Below are 22,866 nucleotides of genomic sequence, written 5' to 3'. Positions count from 1 at the left end.
CCACACACCTGGAAGGGAGTTAGTGTCATGCAGTCACCCTTCCTTCCAGCCCTGAATCAGAGGCATTCTACAGCCGAGATCATAGCTAGCTCAACTATCTGAGAGCAACTGGCTCCTTCCAGAAACACTGCAGTCCCTTATGGCCAGACTGTTAAAGGCATTGAGTTGCCTAAAGATACAGACAGGCATCTGGTGGGATTTACAACAGTGCCTAGGTGCCCAACTCCCATCAATTTCAATGGGAATTAGGCACCTCGGTGCTTTAGAAAATCCCACTGGGCACCTATTGGTGCCTAAATACCTTTAAACTCTTCATCCTTATCAATACAAGCGAGAGTCAAAAAGGATAATAGAAATCCATGATGGGCTCAGTCTAGGTTTTTTGTTGCCCCAAGCAAAAAAATTTTTTGCTGCCAAACCCCAGCCCTGGGCTCTCACCCCCACCCCAGTGCTCTCCCCGACCTGCACCCCCTGCCGCCTCAGCCCTGGGTTTTCTCTCCCCCCACACCTGCACCCCCTGCTGCCCCAGTCCTGGGCTCCCCCGCCACCAGTGCTGACTCCGCCCGCTCCCTCCTTGCCTCCAGCCGGTCTGGCGCTGGCAGGGTCAGGGTAAGCTCCAGCCAGGGCTCCCACCTCCAGGACCAGCCGGGACCCGGGAGGGCAGAGCTGGGGGACCGCCCTGCAGGGGGCTGAGGAGCTGGGGCAGGGTAGCCCCAGAGGGAGAGGAGTCCCAGAGAGCGGCCCCCACCCTCTATGGCCCTGCTGCTTCTGGCTGCCCTGCTGCAGTCACTGGGCAGCTTGGGACGCTTCATTCAGCCCTGGCTGCGACGCTGGGGGCTGCCACCCTGTGGCACCTGCAGACGGCTCCGTGTTCCCCACGGGGCTGCCCCCAGCCTGAGTGTCCCACGCTCGGAGCCTGCCCAGCCCAGCCACAAGGTGCAGGCGCTGCTCCCCCACAGCGCGAACCGCAGCGGCCCCAGGGTGCCCCCCATGCACGACGTGCTGCTGCTGCCAGGGCCGGCTCTAGGCTTTTGCCGCCAGAAGCAAAAAAAAAAAAAAAAAAAAAAGGTGCCCAGAATGTCGCCCCTGAAAATGTGCTGCCCCAAGCATGTGCTTGGTTTGCTGGTGCCTAGAGCCGGCCCTGGTCTCAGTCCCTCCTTACAAAACCGGATTCAAAAGAAAAAAGCAGATGCTACTGTAACCTGACTAAAACATTCTGCCCTTCTTCAGAGCTGTAATGACTAGGAAACTGCACTCAGTTGAGAGAGAGAAATGTGGCCTGGGAGAGAAACACTGCTGACTTCTAAGCTCATCTTTGACACTGAATCCCTCTGACACCTGTGGGCTCAGTCTCCCCAGGGATACTGACACTTCCTTCACAGTGAGGGGATGAGGAGAGAGCAGCTGAAGTTTCTACAGTGCTTTGACACACACAGAGCATTTTATAAGGGCTCAGTATTGGTGTCTGGGAGCAGTACTGCAGAATACCAAAGTATTTTTTGTAATTTTTTCTTTAAGAAACACAACCTTCTTCTGATTTAACTTTCGGCATTTTTGTAGCGACAACTGCCCTGCGCCGTCTCTGCAAACACAAGAATTGTTTCCCTGGGGTTCTTGGCTAGGTGGAGGGCCACACTCTTTGGTTAAAAAAAGAAAAAAGCCCAAACCAGCCCCTATAATTCAGGCTCATGAAGCTCAAGTGGCCAGCTGAGTAGCTCCAGGACATGAACTGTATGATAAGGGCCACTAGATTGCTGATCTGCCACTTTAGGGGAGTAGAATTGGGTAGGGAGTTCAACAGGTCCTGTTGAAATATTCCTCCTTCTCTAGTAATCCCGAATGACGCGGCCAAACCTTAACTCACGATGGCCTTGTATATTCTTTTTCCAAGTAGATTTGAGGCAAACTGTGGCCCAAACTCTAGGAGAAATTTCACTTCAAGGAGGGGAGACAGAAAAGGTAGACGTGAGAGGAAACACCAGAGAAAAGCAGCCCAGCAGCACGTACTGCCTAGCAATGCAGCCTGCGCTGTCCTGATGCCAGTAAGGTTGACCTCAGCAGAGAGTGTGACATTCACATCCATTCAACAACACAACTAGGGTGACCAGACAGCAAATGTGAAAAATCAGGACAAGGGGTGGGGGGTATATAAGAAAAAGACCCAAAAATTGGGACTGTTCCTATAAAATCGGGACATCTGGTCAGCCTAAACACAACAGCCTGAAAAAATAGAGGCAGGAGCTTTCTGCAGCCATCATACATGAGAGGGAAGGGCCTGCACCCACCCCAGCCAACACGGCTAATGTCCCAGTAGCACCAGAAAATTTCAGACCACACCATCCATGTGTGTGTCTGTACCATCCTCCCACTCCCTGAGAGCTAAGAACTACAGCCCAATGTGTCTCAAGGCCAGGTCTGACACAGGCGGTGACAGGACAGGCTTCCCCTGCACTGCTCCTCACCAGTGTTCTTTGTCCCTGGCCTGGAGGAACAACCTCTAAGGGTGAGGAAGCAGCTGAGTCTCCCTGGCCTATTCAGTGCTTGGCTTCTCTGCTGAGCTTTCTAAAGAAGGGACCAATTACTACAGATAGCTGTCAAGGAAGTGATGGAAAATGTTTCTTCAATACACATCAGAGCTCATCAGATCACATTAATCTATGTCAAAACATGCAAGGTGGCCCAGCTACTCCACCCATGACCACCGCAGCCATTCTTGTTTCCCAGCTCCAGTGACAAAACCAATGAGCTGATTGCTCTAGGTGTTCCCGTGCTTGGCACCAGGATCCGTCCATGCTAGCAGGCTAATGGACTTTCCTCATGTTTTGCAGACAGACCCATTTGATGTGCATCCATGAGTCAGCCTGGAAAGGAAGTTATGGTACGTGAGACTCTGAGGCAAGGAAAGCAAACAGGAGTGTGGAAATGCTCTCTTTTTCCAAAACAGACACTGTGAACTACAATAACCCACTACGGTGCAGGCAGTAGATTCTGTGAAAGCCCCTGAGGTCTTTCTTGTCAGTGATTCCCCAGCCAAAGGCTTCCTCAGGCCATATGTCATAGGAGGCTGGTGATAGGTCAATAAACTGAATGCTATGGCTGTTGAACAGGGTTGCCAACCCTCCAGGACAACCCTGGAGTCTGCAGGAATTAAAGATTAATCTTTAATTAAAGAATATGTCATGTGATGAAACCTCCAGGAATACGTCCAACCAAAACTGGCAGCCTGACTGTTGAAGCCCACATTTTCAGCAAGCCTCCCTTTTGTGCTTGTGCTCCCTCCTTTGTATGCATAGCGCTTGAGTTTGCACCGGCAAACAGCACATTTAGGATCATGTGTGCTCAGCAGCCCAGCTCATGGAGACAAATAGCGTCACGCACAGTGCAGGGCTCTACGGATGCAAAAGGAAGAGCATTACTTGTTTTACTTCATGTGAGAGAAACAAACATTTCTGGGGCTAGTGCAGCTGTAGCATGCCGATAAAAAGCCACAAACCAACGTATTAAGGCCCCTGACTTCAGCTGGTTCTAACATAAAGGCAGGTGGTTTGGAGATATCTGACTTTATGATGAATTAACAGGCTTTATTTAGTGTCACACCCTTTTCAAATACACGGAATGTTAATGGTATGGGAGCTGTCTCATGGTACATTGACACTTCAAGCTGGAGGTGTAATTTCCAGTGTGAGGAGACCTACCTAAAAATAAAGTGTGGTCATGGAGCGAGACCAGTTAGCTGCCCTGAGTACGTACCTAGAGCCTCAGTCAGGATCGTCCTTGGGGCAGCTAGCCTTTTCCACCCCTTGCGCTGCTGCTCCAGCACAACTAGGACAGGTATGTTTCCTCAAGCCGGAAATGACATCCCTAGCTCGATGTGTAGACATACACTCACTTGGAAAAGAGAGAACAAGCAGCTTCCCTTAACCGCTTCATTCATGGTCCCGGAGTCCTGGGGAGTAGCACACAGGGTACAGGCATGCGGGTCATGGGTACATTCACATCTCCCTGCCCATATGTACAGTAACTCCCATGTGTTTGTGTCTGCTGAGCAGGTGAGATGTTCATTCATTTGATTCCAGATCAAAGGACGTGTGGACAACCTGGCTGATCAGTGGAGGCTGAACATGCTGCTGTGTGTGGGATTTGAGTTTGGCTCCACGGTTCAGTCACTTACTCCCCCGCACAGCATGGAGGAACTGGAGTGACTCCCCCTCTTACTGCTTCATAGACTTTAAAGCCAGAAGCAACCATTATGATTAGCGTGTCTGACCTCCCTACATAACACAGCCAGAGAATTCCACCAAGTGATTCCTGCATTGAGCCCAATGATTTCTGGTTGAGCTAGATCAGGATTTCTCAAACGGATCGCCGCTTGTGTAGGGAAAGCCCCTGGCAGGCTGGGCCAGTGTGTTTACCTGCCTTGTCCGCAGGTCCAGCCGATCACGGCTCCCACTGGAAGCGGCGCGGGCCGAGGGACGTACTGGCCGCTGCTTCCAGCAACTCCTATTGGCCCAGAGCAGCGATCCGTGGCCAGTGGGAGCCGCGATCGGCCAGACCTGTGGACGGGGCAGGTAAACACACCGGCCCAGCCCACCAGGGGCTTTCTCTACACAAGCGGCGACCCCTGTTTGAGAAACCCTGAGCTAGATGATATCTTTTAGAAAATGTAAAGCTTCAAGTGATGGATACTCAGGGAAGCTTTAATGGGCTCTAGAGGGGAATGTGCATAACCCAGCTTGGCAAGGAGAGGGGTTCTTCAATGGAGCAAAGTAAAGGACCAGGAATGACCTCTCCCTTCTGCCTCCTCGATGTTTCTTTGCTCATACTATGGAAACGGGCTGGAATGAGAGTGTGCGCTGTGATGTGACCTGTATCTCCTCCTGTGGGAGCAGCGGGGACCGGTGAGCACTGACTGCGGAACCATAACTGGCAACAGAACTTTATTTCGGTCGACTCCTATTTTGTTTTTTAAGGGGTCTGATCACATTACTATGTAAATGCTGTTCCCAACTATTCTGCCTCCCTTGCAACCTTATCTGGGAGGGGTATTATATCAAATGTCCCATGTAGAACTCAGCATGGGATTCTGTCCTTAGTAAGCAGGCTCACTTTAGTTCCTGCATATTGTCTGCTTGTTACATGGCTAGACCGCAATTCTATTCATTACACAGCCACTATGTGGTACCCAAGCCAGGAGTGAGCATTAAAGGCCACAAAAATCAGAACAAGGCAGAAGGGCCCAGAGCCTTGTCTAAACTTGGGGAACCTCCCTAATACCGATGGGCCTGTACTACACTCCAGAATTGCCAAGTCTTGCAATTTTATTATTAGACTCAACATGTTTGTTATTTTTCTCAAAGCCTCAGCTCATGCAGCTTTGTGAATACAGAACTATGTGAATACTTAGCGGTCATCAATATAATAATGAAAAAGTATGTTCCTACCCCTCCTGGTTGTGGAGGAGAGCTTACACCGTGACCGGATTGCACGCTAAACACCCACAAACCAGAAGGGAAAGAAAATGAACCCCAAATGTACTGTCCTTAAAAATCTCATTATTTTAAAGCCAAATCTCATCATATTGAGGCCTAACTTGTAAGTTTTGAATGCTTGGGGCTGGCAATACTGAACCTCCCAGATCCACACGCTCCCCGACTTTGGGGAAGTTTACATACAGATACAAACTTTGCCTATATCATAGACTGAACTGGAAGTTCATACTCCAGGACTAGGCGTCAGTTTGGCTCCAAACATCACAGGTGGGGTCCAGCTCTTTGAACATTATGTATGGAGTTGCTTTGTGGAAGGCTGTGAGCCATTCCTTTTGCTCTTTGATTTCTCTAGTGGCTGGTGTAACCCTTTCAAATACCCCAGGACAGAATGGAGGGTGGCTCTTTGATGTGGCTTGAGAAAGTTTTGTCAGTTTAAGTACTTTATTCCTGGCACCATGAAGCTAAGGTCCACCTGAGGGGGCTCAAGTTTTATTGGCTAAGAGTCACAGGCCTTGGCTGTCAGCTGTTGCATTCTCCTGTAGCTCTGATAAACCATTGCTGTGCATTCCCTTATTTAGTCAGGGACTCTCTGCTGACTCCAGTGCTTTCAGTACGTCATTTACACCATACACCACGGGCCCCTAAGGAGACGCTCATTCCTGCCTAGGTAACGTAAGTTTGAAAGGCTGAGCACGTGGAGATATAAGTAACATTGCTTAAGAATGTGAACAGGCAGAATAGTTCAGAAAAATGATATGAGCATTTCAGTTCACGTCTCAGCAGACAAGTGCCTCTGTTAGTTGAAGGGAGAGCTCAGAAGTGCCCCACAGAACACAGACGGCAAGGCTATTTAGAATTCACAACCTTGGAGTAAAAGATTTAACTGGCAAGAAGAGAATCTCGCACACAATTTTAATTGAGGCCAGGCTTTGGGAAAGAAAGTCCCAGAGTGTTTTCCTGTACCCGCAACTTCATCCCATTTCTGTTATGCTATTTATACACTGCCTGGCCTCTCCTTAAATTATATCAGTGTATTCTTGAGAGTTTTTCCATTATGTATTAAAAGGACAATGTGGAAGCACTTTGAATCTATGTTATAAAGCTGTGGAAAGATGTATGGTCAAATAGTAGATACCCTACTGATTTTAGATGTTGTATAGCCCAAACATAAAGCTGTGCTAATTTTGATTTGTGTTTGTCTCCAGTAAAAAATCCTGGTGCTTAGATACCTCCATGTGAGGCTCCTATAGATAAATCAGTAAAGTGTGGCAGTGATTTCTTCCTGCTGTCACATATCTGGGTTTCCTGGTGATAATAAATACTATATGTCACATGCCAGCTATATTCTGGAGGATATTTGTTAACACGATACACAACTTTCAAGGTGTTCAAAAGACAGGGTCAAAGCTACAGTGTACACATTACAGAACACATGGAAGTGTCCCTTTAAAAAACACTGCTTTCATTCCAGTTGGCTTAGAAGTGCTAGGATTTCATTTGGCACAGATGCCAAATTGTAGAGACTTGATGGGGTCACGGAGAGCTGAGCGTAACCCAGAGCGAGAAGGGGTTGCTGAATTTTCATTGTAGATCTGGCCCTTTTAAAAGCCTCCTTAGGCAAAGAAAGAAATTCACTCTCCTTAGCAATTGTAAGGACTGCTTTGTAGCTAATAACTTCAGGGGGTCTCAGACCACCAGCAAACCAACCAAACTGAATCACTCAAGTCTTACCCAGATCCAGGCTTGGGCCCTCAAAAAGCAGCCAGGCTCTGTGCCTCATCTTGGGTTTTTATTTTTAAGGAGATGAAAGCTGTCCCTCAGCTGCCTGTTTTCGAAGGGATCACTTACCCTCTGCTTGACAAGTTAGCACATAGCCTGCATTCTAGCACAGATGCCATCAGGTAACTGCACAGACACCAGCCTTCCTAATTGCACAGCTCTCAGTAGCTCTGAGTTCTTTCTGCTGACCAGAAACCACAGGAGCTTCTCAGGGAAGCAGAATGCCAGCCTGATACACAAGCCCTGTCAGCAGCTGCTCGAGGCCTCATGTATTTGGGGCCTCCATTGCACAGACTCAACAAATCTCGGGCTGGCCTAAGGGGAGGGCAGATTTCCAATCACAACCTAGCAGCCTGGAGAGCACCTTTCACTAGGGTCACCCCAAACTGAAATACTGGCCTTAGATGCATGTGTACCATAGTTATTTCTCTCACCTGAGTACTATGGCTCATGCAGAGGATCTCGTGCTGCCATACTCACAGAACAAAGAAGGGAAAATCAAAGGCCACTCTTTGGAATGGGCCACATTCCCTGGCACTGCGATTCCCACTTGAATGAAACATCCCAATACAGCTTCTTGCCACGTAGGCCAGTGCCTTCTTAGTTTATATAAGCTGGTCATTTGCCTCTACAGGTATTTTCTTTTCACTCCCCCTAACACGATGCTTGTCCTGTAGCCCTCTACACTGGTAATTGACAAATACCACATGGGAAGTTATCTCAAAACCTCATTTGTCGTCTTTCCTTAGCCACGTTACCCGCACTGCATTATACATTTTCACTTAACGAGCCCCCCAACCTAGGGTAACTGATGAATGAAGAGGGCCGGTTTGTGCACAGCAGTTAGTGAATTCATGCTGTACCACGCCACACCAAACATCTGGGTTGCAAGCCAGCGTGACGGTCAACTAAGTTTTCACTTGACACTCGGCAACATCACAAACACATTAACTGGGCTTAACTGAGAGTCTCTGCTCATTAGACTGGCTGTTGTAGGTCTTGAATGAGATACACTGGCAAAGCTGTGTGGCAGATGCAGACTGGAACAGCAGGGTTTGCAGCCAGGTGGGAGGGCAGTGCCCTGACAAAGCTGCCAGAGGGAAGCCTGCAAACAGCCTGCTCACACTTAGCCAGTACATTCAGGGTGACACTAACATAACCTCTACCATTTTTTACTAAAATCATGAAAAGGAAAATCAAAATTTTGGAATGTGAGGTGACATTACGGGGAATGCTGCTGGATTTCTAATTTAGAAAGAACTATAATGGGACCTGTCAGGGCCAAAACAATACAGTTCTGGAAGGAAAACACTCAACTGTGCCATATTCTGGCAGGAGATGCTCAGAGGCACAGCCGAGAAAATCCACAGCCAGCAGGGGGCAGAAACTGCAACCCAGTTTCTGCTCCCTTTGAAACAGTGCACAGCGGCTGCTCCAGAGACATTTCACAGCAAGAGACATGGAAGAGGTGTGACTCAGGGGTAAAGTGGTCTATTACATGTTTGTTCCCTGATCTCTCAATGCTTGTTACATGTAGATTGTCATGCTCCAAATAAAGATTTGGGTTTTGGTCAGAACGTGGAAGCACATTTGGGCATAGACTGTGCAGCATAGGTGTGGGTTTATCTTTCTTCACACCTCTGCAGCTTGCCTGAGCCACCAAAGCTGCAAAGAGCTGGGGTTTGGGCAGGTTCTAGCATTTTGGGTTTGTGTTTCACTGGTTTTACCATGCCTCAAGGAACCTTTTATGGGGCCCCCCAAAAAAGTGAGTACTGGTATTTCCCTTTCTGAATGGTGGAAATGCTGAGAGGAGGCCAGAACTCGCTCCTTAAAAAGTTCCCTGAGGTGTAAAAAGCCAGTGAAAAATCATGCTCATGTACAAGTACACAGATGCTCAGATTTATTCACGTTCCTGCAGAATCTGACTGCTCGGCCTGAGAAACCAGACCCCAACGATACCCTGGCATTCCCACATAAAGATAAGCACTATCCTCTACATAGAGGAGTCATGTAGCCTTCCCATGCAGCTAAAGATATTTCCATAAGGACCAGAAGCTAAGATACTGTTCATCAATTGGAACCAGGGTTTTGTGCTGTTAAATTCTGCCCTGGGGTAAGCCAGGCAGTTCCACTGACTTCAATGCACTTTGATATCATGATCCAAGTGGCTCATTCTGTATTTTGATCCCCCAGCTTCACTGACCTAGAATTTGTGCATTAAAGAAACTCTGAAGCCACCTTCCCATTTCTGCTAAATTCCAATGTTGCTTCCTTCATAGTCCACAAATTTCAACCCTTAATTTGCAGGTATGTTCCACCTTCATAACATCAGTACATTTACCCAGGTTTCCCCCAGTTTGCCTCATTGGCAAATGCCCTGCTACACTCTCAGATGAAGGAGCTGCTGGTGGTTCCCTCCCTATACAGGCATGGGGCCAACTCCCCTTTCATCACACGCAGCTTTGTTGGCAGTGCAGCTATCCTGATAGACTCATGAGACATGCTTCAGCAGGTGGTCACACTAGGCATCAGGATGGAGGATTTTGGCCGGGGTGTTATGGGTCACTACTGGCTGGATAGGGAGGTTTCCCCAGGGACCCAGAATCTCTGGGTAGCTCTGATTGGAGATGAGGGATTGGAAATCCTCTTAATACTGAAAACAATTCCTCTCTCTCGAATGGTTTTGGGAGGAACTCCAGGAGGGGATTGTCTTGGTCACCACAACACCGCGTAAGGTCCCTGCATTGGTGTGGAGTCACTAGGGGGACACACAAAGGGAAAGGGAGTTGGGACAGGGCTGTAGCAAGAAGCCAGCACTAGCCCTGGCCCTGACAGGTCTCCAAGTGAGGGAGGATGGTCCAGTTGCTAGGGAGCTAGCCTAGGACTTGGCAGACCTGCATTCAACTCCCTGCTCCCACAGACTTCCTGGGTGTCTTTGGGCAAGTCACTTAGTCTCGCTGGGCCTCAGTTCCCCGTCTGTAAAATGGGGATCATAGCACTGCCCTGCCTCACTGGAGTGCTGTGAAGATAAACACATTAGGAATTATGAGGTGCTCAGATGCTCTGGTGATGGGGGCCACAGAGGCTATGTCTACACTGCACTTACAAACTCACAGCTGGCCTGTGCCAGGTGACTGGGGCTTGGACTAAGGGGTTGTGTAATTGTTGTGTAGACATTCGGACTCAGGCTCTAGAACCCTGCGAGGTGGGAGGGTCCCAGAGCTCAGGCTGCAACCTAAGTCCGCATTTCTGAACGTCTACATCAGTTAAACAGCCCCTTAGCCTGAGCCCCGTGAGCTTGAGTCATCCAGCACGGGCCAGCCACGGGGGTCTAACTGCAGTGCAGACATGCCCATAAATAACTTAGCTAGATAGATAGCGCCACCTGCGAAAGTGTACAGAAGCCCAGTGGCAAGACTGATGAGAGGAGAAACACTCTATGGTTAGGAGAAAGTGAATTACCGGTATTACTTAGCACTTTATAAATATTAGTCAACTAGTTCTCACGCCCTCAGAAAGGTATTAGACTCATTTTACAGGTGGGGAAACTGAGGCGGAGAGCAAGTGCCTTGCCCAAGGTCACAGAGAAAGTCAGTGGCAAAGCTAGAGCTCAAGAGTTTCTCCAGTCAACACTCCGAGCATTAGATTTTCTCTTAGCCCTCAAAGCTGAGAGTAAAGGAGGGGGAAGGGACACATTAACAAAAAAGACTCTGTGAGTAGGGATGCTAGCCGCTTATGAGGCAAAGGCAGCAATTATGGCCCCAAGGGTAAAAACTCACTGAAACTGTGACTTGATTGTGAAGTGAGCAGAAGACAAAGCTCTGCTCCCCCCCTTTCCTGAGACACCACCCCCTCCTTGTCTGCGCCCCCACATCTGGGCTGGATCGCCTGCAAGGCCAGTCCTCCCCTTGCAGCTGCTTGAACACAAATTTGCAAACAGAACTCATTGCAGGCAGGAGTCGGAAGCCAGAGCAGCGCTCTCAGTATCGGGTCAGGCTCCCTGAGCTAACTGTCACCAGGGCAAACCCAGGCACTGCAGGAGCGAGGCTGGCACTGCCAGGTACAGACTAGGGCAGCACACAAACCTTGGCAGGTTCTGATCGTCACTTTCAGTTTAGGAAAGGACATACATTTGGTTTTAGATAGGCATTCAGCTGGAGAACCAGAGACGCACGCTCAGAGGCAATCTATCCACTGCCTCATAATGTACGAGAGGGGAGGACTCATTAAGGAAAAGGGCTGTAATGCCTTATTTCCTCTGACTCAAAAGTTCCCTTAATAGGAAATGGTTTCCAAGCTGTGCTAGCGAGGATGCCGGCCCCTGTGAGAGCAATGGATGCATTCCAACCCCTGATGGAAAACACCACAGAGTCTCCTTTGGATTTGAAGTGTAAATCGTGTCTCCTAAAAAGGGCCTTATATAAACTGACCAGTGCTTGGGAAGCAGCTTTGCCGCTCTAACAGCATTATTTATGGCCTTGCTGCGCCTTGAATGTGCCTTTTCCAGTACACTACAAAGCAACACAGGAATGAAGAGAGCACCAGGCCCATCCAGATGATGTAGCAGGGAGCACCTTGCGCCAAGACGAACATGGACCAGTGCTGCTCGCGAGCTCAGGCAGCAGCATGGATCTGTTATTCTGATCGTCACTGTCTCCGCAAGATACTTTTTCGAAACTTGCCGATATTTTTCTGACAGTCTCTGCACTAACCGAGCATGCTAAAAGCAGCCAAACTCAACATTCACTCAGGAGCCTTGGTTCAAAACTTTGAGCTGAAATATTATTGAGCAAAGTATCTGCCTAGCTTCCAAGGGATTTTGATGGTTTTTAAACAGAGGCACCATGCTATATTTCACCAGGTATTCCCCGCACCTGCCTGGCAACGAGGCAAAGTAATCGAAAAATCATCTCCTGAGAAGCTGAACAAAGTTAAACGGGACAAGTCAAGAAAGAACCATGAGCCACATCCAGGCCAAACTCCCATTGATTTCAATAGCCATTTGCCTGGATAAGGAGTGAGTACACATTTAGTGCCAGATCCTGCCACCCACACTCGCACTGAGCAGTACATTACTCATGCCACTGAAATCAAACTGGTAACATACAAAAGGAACACTTGGGTTTTTTAAATACTTAAGGCCAAATCCTTTGGTCCTTATTCATGGCTAGATTCCATCACCATTGCTCACATTGAAATCAATGGGACACCCCCAAAGTAAGCTACTACTTAGCATAAGGATGGCAGAACCTATCCCTCAGTAAAGACCTAAGCACCCGCCCGTGTATATTTTAATAAAAACCTCCTATTCTAGATCACCAATAACTCTTTTGATCATTAAAGCTGAACAAACTTTCAAAAATCTAAATGCACTTTTTCACCACTGCTGCAGGTTCCCTTGCACTTCACTCTGCTTGTCAGGGGAAACGAGATGGGTCAATTCCATCTTCTGTTTATAGCCCATTTCACTTTGCATCTCTTCTTTGCCTTTGGTAGCATGCTGTTATGTTTGGGTCTCTAACAGTACAGGAAGAAAGATCAATTAAAAAAACTCCAGTTATTTAAATGTGTGCCAATATTTCTATTCTCTGAGGTTTTGCAAGCCCTATCTTTTTAAATACCAACCTAAATTTATGGCCTGAGCTAGTAGCCAGTGTTGTTTTAAGCAAAGAGTCAGAAGGATTTATTTACAACCTGCAGACGTTTGACAAAATATTCTAAGTGCACAGGCAAAGCAGAGAGAACCTAGCCACAGTATTTCATACTATTACTTTCCAGAGTATCTTAAACCAGTCTGAGCTGAGACAGCAGTTTCCAAGCTGTCAGTAGTAGAGTTTAGCTGACTTCTGCTGCATGGCACATGAATCCTGGTAAATCATTCAAAAACCCGGGTGAATGTAAAGAGATCGCTGGAGCAGGTCCCCGCTCTCTGGAGTGATACGTGGACTAGCAGTGGAACTCATTGCACCAGTCTGCCATCTCTCACTATTCAGTAGGGTTCCCAGCTCAGGGACCTGCCTCCTGAGTGGTGAAATCCAAGCAGAACCTGGCTTTAGCCCTTGATATTGTTTTGCTTGTTAAAATTAGGTTACGACAATAATCTTGTTCCCCCAAATCACTGCATGCCCTGAACCCTTGTGGCACCGTGTGAGGGGAAGGAGTGGAAACCAGGGTACAGCACACACTTCTCAGGAAATGCTGAGATGTTCTGTTTGTAGCCCAATGTGACGAAGATGTGACTATGTGCCCAACAGATGGAAAGTCCTCATTAGAAGACCAACAGCAGCTGCAGCAGCATTGTACATTATTGATCCCAAATCCTGCAGTGACTCTGCTGCAAGATGGAATGTTTCTGTAGTGGTGGTTTTGTTGTTGGGTTTGTCTCTTAATAAAGGAGGTGTCACTCAGAGGCCAAGCTGTCCCTATGCAGAAGGCTGTCCTGATTTATTGTAGCCAAAACAGACTATTTTTCATTCTGCCCTAGTAATAAAAAAAATCCATCTGCTCCAATGTGTTTCACTGGGGACTAAAGGTGCATCCCTATGTTGCTATCTCCAAACATTTCTATAAATGCTTAAGAGTATTGGCATCTATTAAGGCGTTGATATTTCACAGAGTGGACCAGATTCTCAGCTGGCATTGTCCCATTGGATGTCAACAGAGCCATGTGAATTTACAGCTGAAGAGCTGGCCCATCCACCCTATCCTTTTCTGTCCTGTTGAGGTTAGTGTTAATGGCTCGGTAGCCTTCCCCCACCCCCTAGGTCTGGCCTCTGTTAGATTTGGGGGGAACAGAGAAATCTGAAAGGTTCACGGGACTTAAGTAATTGAGCTGCGAGATGCTCAGACCATGGCCAATCTTTCTTCCTTCCCCCCAAGCCTGTCCTATCAGCTGCAAGGGTTTTAAGTGATCAGTGCAAGCAGCGCTATGCAGCAGAGAGGAAGCATGGTTCAGTGGTTAGAGCATTAGTCTAGGACCCTGGAGATATGGGTTCAAGTCCCTGCTCTACCACAGGCTTTCCTGTGTGACCTTGGGCAAGTCACTTAATGTTTCAACTCTCCATCCGTGAAATGGGGATAACAGTGCTCCCCTAACACACGGGGGTGTAGTGAAGCTATCCAGATAGTGAGGTGCTAGATGCTACAGTAATGGGAGCCAAACAGACACTAAAGCTAGCTTGGTTGCATGCTCCAACGTATTGCTCAGCTGCAGGGAGCTCTGCTCTGTGAAAAGCAGGATTCCTAGCTACTCTTCTATAAAACTGCAATAACAAATAAACAATCACAATCAGTAATGAAACCTGGTGCATCTTCAGTGCCTTCATCAGAGCTGGAGCTCCTACCTGGAGACTGCAATCTCAGCCTTCTGCCGGGCGATGGCCGCGGCCCTCTGAGCCCCTTCCATGCTCCTGTCCACCTTCTGCCTGATCTTGGAGCTCTTCAGTGGTATCACCCGTTTCTTCATGCCTTTGATCAGGACATTCTGCCGGTATTTGCCTTCCTCCTTCTTGCCATCTGGCAGGGTGGTACAGCCGTACCCATGCCGCACGTTGTCCAGCCACTCGCCCTCGTACTTCAGGCCGCTCGACCTCTCGCTCACCCCGAAGCCCGAGCGCTTGTCATTCTTCCACTCACCCATGTAGGACTCTGTGGTGGTGGCATCGATGTCAGACTCGAAGGGCTGGAACTCCTCCCCTTCCGCCCCTTCACCCAAGCTGATGGTGGAGGTGGCGTCGCTGGCAGCGGAGCTGATGCCGCTCTCGCTCTTGAGGAAGCTGACTCGGCTCTTCTGGCTGGCCAGGGAGGTTTTGGACTCCGATTTCTTTAGCCTCCCCAGCAGAGAGCCCCGTCTGAAGAGGCCCCCTTTCTTCGGCTTGCTGGCTCCAGCATCCGCATACAGACTGAGGGCAAAGCCTCCCCGCGTGATAGTGGGTGACATGAGGATGCTTTCTGGGCTGCCCGCCGGCGAGTCCTGCTGTGGCAAGGTGCCGTTGCTGTGCTCGCTACGGAGGGAAGACAGAGAGGTTCGGAGAGGGGAGCGGACCACAGACGCCATGCCGTATGGGACGCTCTGACGGACGCCGTATCCGTGGCGCATGCCATTGGTGAACTGGCCCTGGTACGTTCCTAAAGGCAAGAACAAGGAGCTCGTTAAGCATGACACTTATTTTTCAAATGCCTCGATACAAAGAACGTGCACAGCAAATTAAACCACCGCATGACATAACGGTTGCCCTTGTGCCTGTGCACCAGCTGCTGCCCTCTGCTGGGAGGGAAAGGTCAGAGCTGCACAAGTGATTATCAGTTTGCAAAAGTCGCAGCCCCTAGAGGCAGGCAGCCTGGAGAACAGATGCAAGCCATGTTCACTTCCCTGAGAGACAACAGGTGTTCTCCTTTAGCTCACATAATTCTGCTCTAATTACAGCAGTTATAAACCCAAAATCACTCTAATGGACTCACTCTGGATTTACACCAGTGTGACTGGGAACAGAATCTGGCCCCAACATTTCTGGAATTTTAGGTTGTGTGTTCTACGCCTGGTGGCTGATAGCCACGGTATTTGTCTGCGTGTGCACAGTCTGTGATGTAAACAACTCTTCTCAAGTATCATGACAGCCCCTTCCAGTCCACTTCCCTGCTCCACTCTTGGTGATTCACATTATTGTCCGCTACTAATACTGCATAGGGTGAAAATGACTAATGTTGTATAGAGCGAACGCGATCTGCCCAGGGACCAGCCACACGTTGGGCTGCCTAGCAGAGGTAGGAAGTTAACTGAAGGTTGGGAAGAAGGATGATCTTGTGGCTGAAGCACTGGGGTCTGTTTTTGGCTCTTCCTGTGAGTCCTGGGGCAAGTCACTCAGCCTGAGTTCCTCATCTGAATAACGGAGATAACGACACCCTCCTACTTCACAGGGGTGTTGAGAGGCTAAATACATTAAAAGATTGTGAGCTGCTCAGATACTAATAGGGTTGGGCCCAAAGAAGCATCTAGATAGACCAAAACTGTCCTCAAAATGCTGGGTAGATTCTAGGAGACAACTCTAAAAGTGTCTGTCTTGGAGAGCAATTCCTGCAGCCCTTGAATACGCTGCCCTTCACTGTTCCCAGAACAAAGCCCAAAACCTATTGGTACGATGGATAAAGCTCCGAGCTTTAGGGATAGGTAGAAAAGAGAGGCAGCCACACCTCAGAGGCCCTCCAGCACTGACCCTAGGCTGGGATGTTTGCAGGGTACCTTCTCCCTTCCCCTCACCCCTTTGAAGGATTTGCATTACACTAAACTTCCCTCTGGCTGAGGAGAGCTGCGGGTGACTCCCTCAGCATCCCCATGTGGAAGGGGACATCAAGAGTTACACCAAGGGCTCCCTTCCCAGTCAGGAGTGAGCAGGCTGCCTCCCTGGCACTCCCAGCTTCTGCTGGGCTGGGAGGCCAGCTTCCCAAAAGCAGCTCTCTGCTTGGCAGTGCCATGTAATTAGAGGCCTGACCCAAAGCCTATTGAAATCAGACTCCCATTAGCTTCAGTGGGCTTTGGATCAGGTTGCTAGGTGCTCTTACTAGACAACCAGGGAGGCCCTTACTTGTGGTCCCTTCATTTACAAAGTTCTGGATACATTCAACCCAAAATGATTCCGCTGGGGAGTTAAAATGTCCCTGCTGTAGCGGCCTGCCAGCCAGCCAGTTTCCCTCCAGCCATTTGAAAAGATGCCCTCAGATGTGCAGAGTTCAAAAGCTGCCATTCAGAGCAGAACTGACTTGGCAATTCATCAGCAGGCAGGTCTGCAGTGGCGGGAACACAGTGTGGACTGCAGCCGTCCCTCACTTATTACCTCAGTGTAGAGTCAAACTGTCCCTTAGATAAGCTACTGTCATCGAATCATAGAAATGTAGGGCTGGAAGTGATCTCTTGAGGTCACTTGTTCATCCCCCCACACTGAGGCATACCTAGCCCCTCCCTGACAGGTGTTTATCAAACCTGTTCTTCAAAACTGACAGGGATGGGGGTTCCACAGCCTCCCTAGGCATCCTGTTTCAGAACTTACCTGCCCTTATAGTTAGAAAGTTTCTCTAATGTCAAACCTAAGTCACGCTTGCAGTGAACTAAGCCAATTTACTTCTCGGGCTGCCCTCGGCAGATATGAAGAACCACTGATCACCATCCTCTTTGTAATGATCTTTTCCATATTTGAAGACTTATGTCCCCCCCCCCCCCAACCGTCTCTTCTCTAGACTTTGGGGAAGTCTCTTCAGCTGCTGTGCCACAGTTCCCATCGCTGTAGAACAGAGACAATAATCCTGCCTTCTGTTCCGGGATGTGAGTGAAGCTTAGTTTCCTAATGTCAGGCTCCACTCAGAAGGGCACTAGAGGAGGGTAGCAAAGGCTACAGGGAAAACTTTTGGGTTTTGTGTTGGGGGCAGGAATATTATTGTGGAGCCTCAATACAGAGCGATCAGAAAGAAGCAGTTTCACTGCTGCAGCTGCTTTGGGGGTTTCCCCAGGGGGAGCCCGTTTCCTGGCCGGCCAATACCCCAGAATGCTAATTCTGCTCACACCAGAATCCCTCTCTCCCTGGATTTTCCTCACTCTGTTGATACGGTTGCCTCAGTAACCGGCAATCCACCAAAAACAAAGGCAGCATTCAGCTCTGCCTCCATCCGTCACTGAGAGTCTGGAATGGGCCATCCCTTTCCAAACCACAGCACAGAACATGGTCCCCTGCACCATGCTGCCCTCGATCAGCAGATGAAAGGTGCTAGGGGAGTGCAGATGTTAGATACCACTCGCCCCTCCTAAGGGCTCAGTTTCTCACGGGCAAATGGCCAGCCATGCAGGGGATATTTTTATGGGCATCTGTTCTAAATGGGCTGCTTTCCATTAAATTGGGACAAGATACAGTGTCAGTGATTTACTGGCAGGTAGCAGAGTACGGTCACCCTTAGAGAAGCAAACCCTATGCAGAGAAGAACACAGAAAGCATCCTCCCTGCCATCGCATCAGTTACTGCATGATCTTCTGCAGAAGGTGCAACCACTGCTTAGCTAACTAGCATCAGGTGAGGGTGGTGACAGCATGTGTGTCAATGCCATTCATGCATGCATTCCATGCATGACATGCATCCGATGAAGTGGGTATTCACCCACGAAAGCTCATGCTCCAATACATCTGTTAGTCTATAAGGTGCCACAGGACTGTTTGCTGCTTTTACAGATCCAGACTAACACAGCTACACCTCTGATACTTAATTCCATTCACCTTCCCTCCCTCCCCTCTCCAGCTCTCACCCAAAGGGAAGGATCAGCCTGGTTCCAAAAAATTAAATTCCACAATCTATTAGTCAACCCCAGGATAGTCCTGCCCAGGAGATAGTTTCTGATTCCTTCTTTGGCAATAATGGGAGTGAATATTTTACAGTCTCCCTGGCCAGTTCTGCCAAATAATCTTTATTCCCAAGCTGCTGGTTTCATTGAAATCCTCTTTGAGCCTGTCAGCAGGGTGTTAACTTACACACTCCAACAGGGAACAGAAGTGGTGCCCAGGTGCAGCAGCAGCACAAATCCCTCCCCCTGTGCCTCTCTCCAGCTATCTACGTTCTCACATTGTACTCCTCAGCATAGTGCCTGAACGCCTCAACCCTGAGCTAGGAGAACCACAAAGAGGGGGAAGGGGGAATCCAAACTTCACTTAGCGTTGGTTTCTCCGCTGAGGCCGCTAAACAAAGTGCTCAGTTACAGTGAAGAGTTGGGGTGTGAAGCGGCCACCTGCCTAATGGGAACAACCGACCATGGCAAAATTCTCTTCATGCTGTTTCCTAGCATGGTTTGGAGAAACTGCTTTAGAAAAGAGACAGTATGGTCTGGTGGGTAGGGCATGGCTTGGGAGTCAAGAGACCTGGTTTCCATTCCCTGCTAGGCCACTCACCAGCTGCAGGGGCTTGGGCACCTCTCTGACCCTCTGTAAAATGGTGACAATGATCCTTTATCAAGTTTTATTACTCATCTATAAATAAGTTCACATTCTGTATATGGATGGCCCTTGAACTCATCCACTTTGTCTCTGCTTGTGCTGGGGTTGCAGACTGAAAGTGGAGCTGACACATAATATGGAATGACATTAGAGACCTTTCTGTAGGACATTAGTGACCTTCAGCCTCTTTCAATGCCTTAGGGATAGAAGACTCCATCCAATATTGGTTCAATATTAATGAGCTTGAAACTGAGTTCTAGCAAGTCTCTGAGGCCCAGAGAGTTTAAGCGACTCCCCCAGGGTCACACAGCGAGTCTGTGGCAGAGGCAGAACATGAACATCTCCTGCCTCTGCCACTGACAAGATCCTCTGATGGCTACAACTGTGCTCTGACCACTAGGAAATGCTACCTCCCAGCCACATTCTGTAAGCACCCATCCATGCTGGAGGGGCAGGATTTTTAAAAGCCCAATTAGGTGCCCATCTCCTACTGACTGTCAGTGAGATGTGTGCCTAACTCCTATAGGCACGTTTGAAAATCCCACTCTGGGTCTTTAAGTGTGTTCACTGGATCATTTTAGAACTGGTTTAGAATGGTTCAGTCAGCTCGATTTACGTATAGATCAGCCGGCCAATGAGTCTACACTCAGTTTAAGCTGGTTTTGGCACTGGCCATGCTTCCCAGCCCACTCTTGTTAAAGATGAATTTGTTTCAAACAGTTAAGCTCACGCGGCTAAATGCCTCATGCAAATAGGGCCTGAGCACAAACCCCAGACCGAGCAGGCAGCGAAGATGAGGCACTGAAAGTCCTTGACTGACTCACAGCATGTTTTTGGATAAACTGATTCCCTGTAAAGTGCCCATCTGTATAATGTAGTCAGTGAGCAGGAGAATTAGGTGCCCATCTCCTACTGACTGTCAGTGAGATGTGTGAGAAAGACAACTTCTTCCTGCACCAGCCTGCCTGTCACATAGAAAGGAGACAGGGATGCCCATATCCTCTTCCTAGCAAGATCCCCGATCAGTGCAAGGGGAGCAGGGAGAAAGCCAGGGAAAGGAGTGTTGATCAGATGGAATCAACGTTAGTGTCAACCTTTACTCACAGCTCACTAGCCTGCTAAAAGACACAATTCTCCTCTCACTTATGCCAGTGTGAAACAGAAGCAGATTTCATTGCAGTCAAGGGAATTACAGTGGCATAAAAACAATGTCATAGTAGAAGGATGCTCAGCACTTAGCCCAGAGCACACAGAAAAGGAGGCGCGGTCAACCATGAGTAGGGGTGAAAGGGATACAGCACTGAGTCCCCTCGCTGTAAATAACCACCTTTGTGTCCGTGAAGACAAAGCCAACGTGGACCTAGCTAACACCTATGGAAAGGCCAGTCTGGGTATTTGCCAAATGTGCGTTCCAGGCTAACATTAGGGTCAGCCTATGGTAAGCTACAAACACCTGGAGCCTGGCAATCAATTAACAAGATATGACACTATAGTGAAGACATGCCCTAAAAAGGAGACAATGTCTTAACTAGGGGGGAAAAGTTTGTGATTTTAATCCATGATAACCAAAATGGGAAAATCTTAGTGTAGACAAGATAAGGGTGGTTTTAACATATGTTAGTGGGACTCCTCTTTAGGGTTTAAACTGACAAGCTAACGTGCCAGAACTACAACTGCCTTGTCAACATTAGGATTTTAACACATGGAAGCTACTCTGGGTTAAAAATGCATCCACCTTTTATTTTCCTAGTGTAGACATGTGCAGAGTGCGCAGACAGGGTTTTGTCCTGGTTTAACTACATTGGTTTAAAAACACACCTTGTACTAAATTGCAGCAAGTTTGTACAGAGCCAAGCCCTTAGCTAATTAGTATGTGTAAAGCCTTTTAAATTCCCTGGATAAAAGCAGCTGTAAAATGGAAATGTGTAACTATTTATTCTGCATCATTAATACATGTGGGATTGGAACCATATGCAAATCAGCCATCTTCCACTTTGTAAAGATCAAAGCTGGTTGCAGATTTTTTAAAAGTTAAAAAAATTAACTCCAAATATGGGTGGGTTGGAAGTGGGGGTGTGGACAAAGTGTGTAAATTTTTCCTAGATATTTTCCCCCTATTCTGGCCATCTTTAGTGAAACCCACATTCAGAAATAGCTATATGTCTGCACTCCCTCCAGCAACAGCTTTCCTCTGAGGAAATCACAATATTATCCCCTCTGCCTGGGCTGAGGCTGAGCCGAGGATTTGTACCTGACCAGGTTAGACATTTTAATGGGAAAACTTCCTCTCTCCTCTTCCTTCACCTTTAAAAACAATAATCAAATACACTTTTTTTTTTAAATGGTCACAGTAACAGGTCCCGGCCTCTGAAATCTCCCATTTGCTTTCCCCCAAAATCAGAGGCAATAGAAGAAAAGTGGAGCAGTTTGGGGACCCCTGAAAATGTGAATCTTGTCCCTGATGGGGCAAAAGCTTTGAGTACTCTCATTAGAGTCAGAAGCTTGGTGCTGGTAACCAGGGATTTAGATCTGGCAACAGCTAAAAAAACCTAAGTCTTCAAAGCGGGTTTGAAAAAATGCTGCTTAATAGCATAATCTTCTTGGTATGAACAATTGTCTAGAGTTGGAACAGTAGATTTCTCAGAGGTGAGTGGAGGCAGAAGGGAAAGGAACAGAGACCTGAGCTGGAAATCACATCTGAATAAAGGCACAGCCCTGATGCAGTCAGCCTGGCCTCTTTCCTCAGATCCACAGAGCTGGGCCTGGGATAATTCCCAGCTGGGGTGAATGTGGATCGTCTCATTCCACAGCACAGAATGGGCATTCCTCTCTCCACTACTCCCTTGAGAAATACAACTGTTCACAGGACCAAGGGTGGCCACAGGAGAGGGCAATTACAGGAGACACACAGCTGTGTTCTGTCCAGCCTGGCTAAAAACACCCACTCATCACTTAGCTGGAGAGAAAGCAATGGCCCTCTCCTGCCAAGGCCCATCAGGACAAGCCCAATGGTGCAAAGCAAGGAAAGGAACGTACAGAGGCAAGTGGGAGCTGGTAAACAGAATTGGATTTTCTTTAGTTCTTCTTAATGGCTTGTATAAATTTGTGAACCTGCATAAGGTTACTGGCCAGAATGAGATCTGGTACAGGCAGCTATTGAAGCTTCTGCCAGAAGAGCTTCGCCAATGCATCTTAGCCTTGACATATAGTAACCCCTGCTACTCCAGTCCTGAGCCCCACACAGATCCACCCTGACCCACAGCTACCCCAGCCCTGGGCCCCAAAATCTCAGCTAACATGCAGTGTATTTTGTGATGTGGAAAACCCTGTAAGAAAGGGCCCCAGCCTCGCTTTCCCTCGTGACTTAAGTCAAAGCTGGAACACACAGATCTGCAGAGGTGAAAGGCCAGAATGTTAATTTGCAGAGTCACTCAATCGCCAAGAACTTCCCATTAGTATTAACTCCCACATTAGCAGGGCCAGGGCAGAGGGCTGATAGATGAAGTAACAGGGTGGATGGAGAGATGTGTCGATTGTTGTTTTTCTTTCCAAAATGCCTCTATGTCATCATCAGTGGAAAGCTTTGCTGTTTTTTTAATGACAAGAAATCCTATAAAATGTCCCCTTCCTCTC

General features: G+C 48.3%; 1 protein-coding gene across 5 annotated transcripts in view; it reads right to left on the bottom strand.

Annotated features, from left to right (window-relative positions):
• The window catches only part of JPH2 (junctophilin 2), a 68,819-nt gene that overhangs the window by 33,198 nt on the left and 12,755 nt on the right, over positions 1 to 22,866 (bottom strand). For 2 of the 5 annotated variants that reach the window (XM_039498593.1, XM_039498594.1), the window contains exon 2: positions 14,612 to 15,395. In XM_039498593.1, coding sequence (XP_039354527.1) covers positions 14,612 to 15,395 — 784 coding nt within the window. Of the gene's footprint in view, positions 1 to 12,577; positions 12,786 to 12,996; positions 13,749 to 14,611; positions 15,396 to 22,866 lie in introns of those variants that run through there. The other 3 variants (XM_039498596.1, XM_039498595.1, XM_039498598.1) reach the window with 3 other exon arrangements.

Source organism: Mauremys reevesii, linkage group 13 (genome assembly GCF_016161935.1).
Source record: "Mauremys reevesii isolate NIE-2019 linkage group 13, ASM1616193v1, whole genome shotgun sequence".
Taxonomy (NCBI): Eukaryota; Metazoa; Chordata; order Testudines; family Geoemydidae; genus Mauremys; species Mauremys reevesii.
This window is presented reverse-complemented; position numbering and strand designations above follow the sequence as displayed.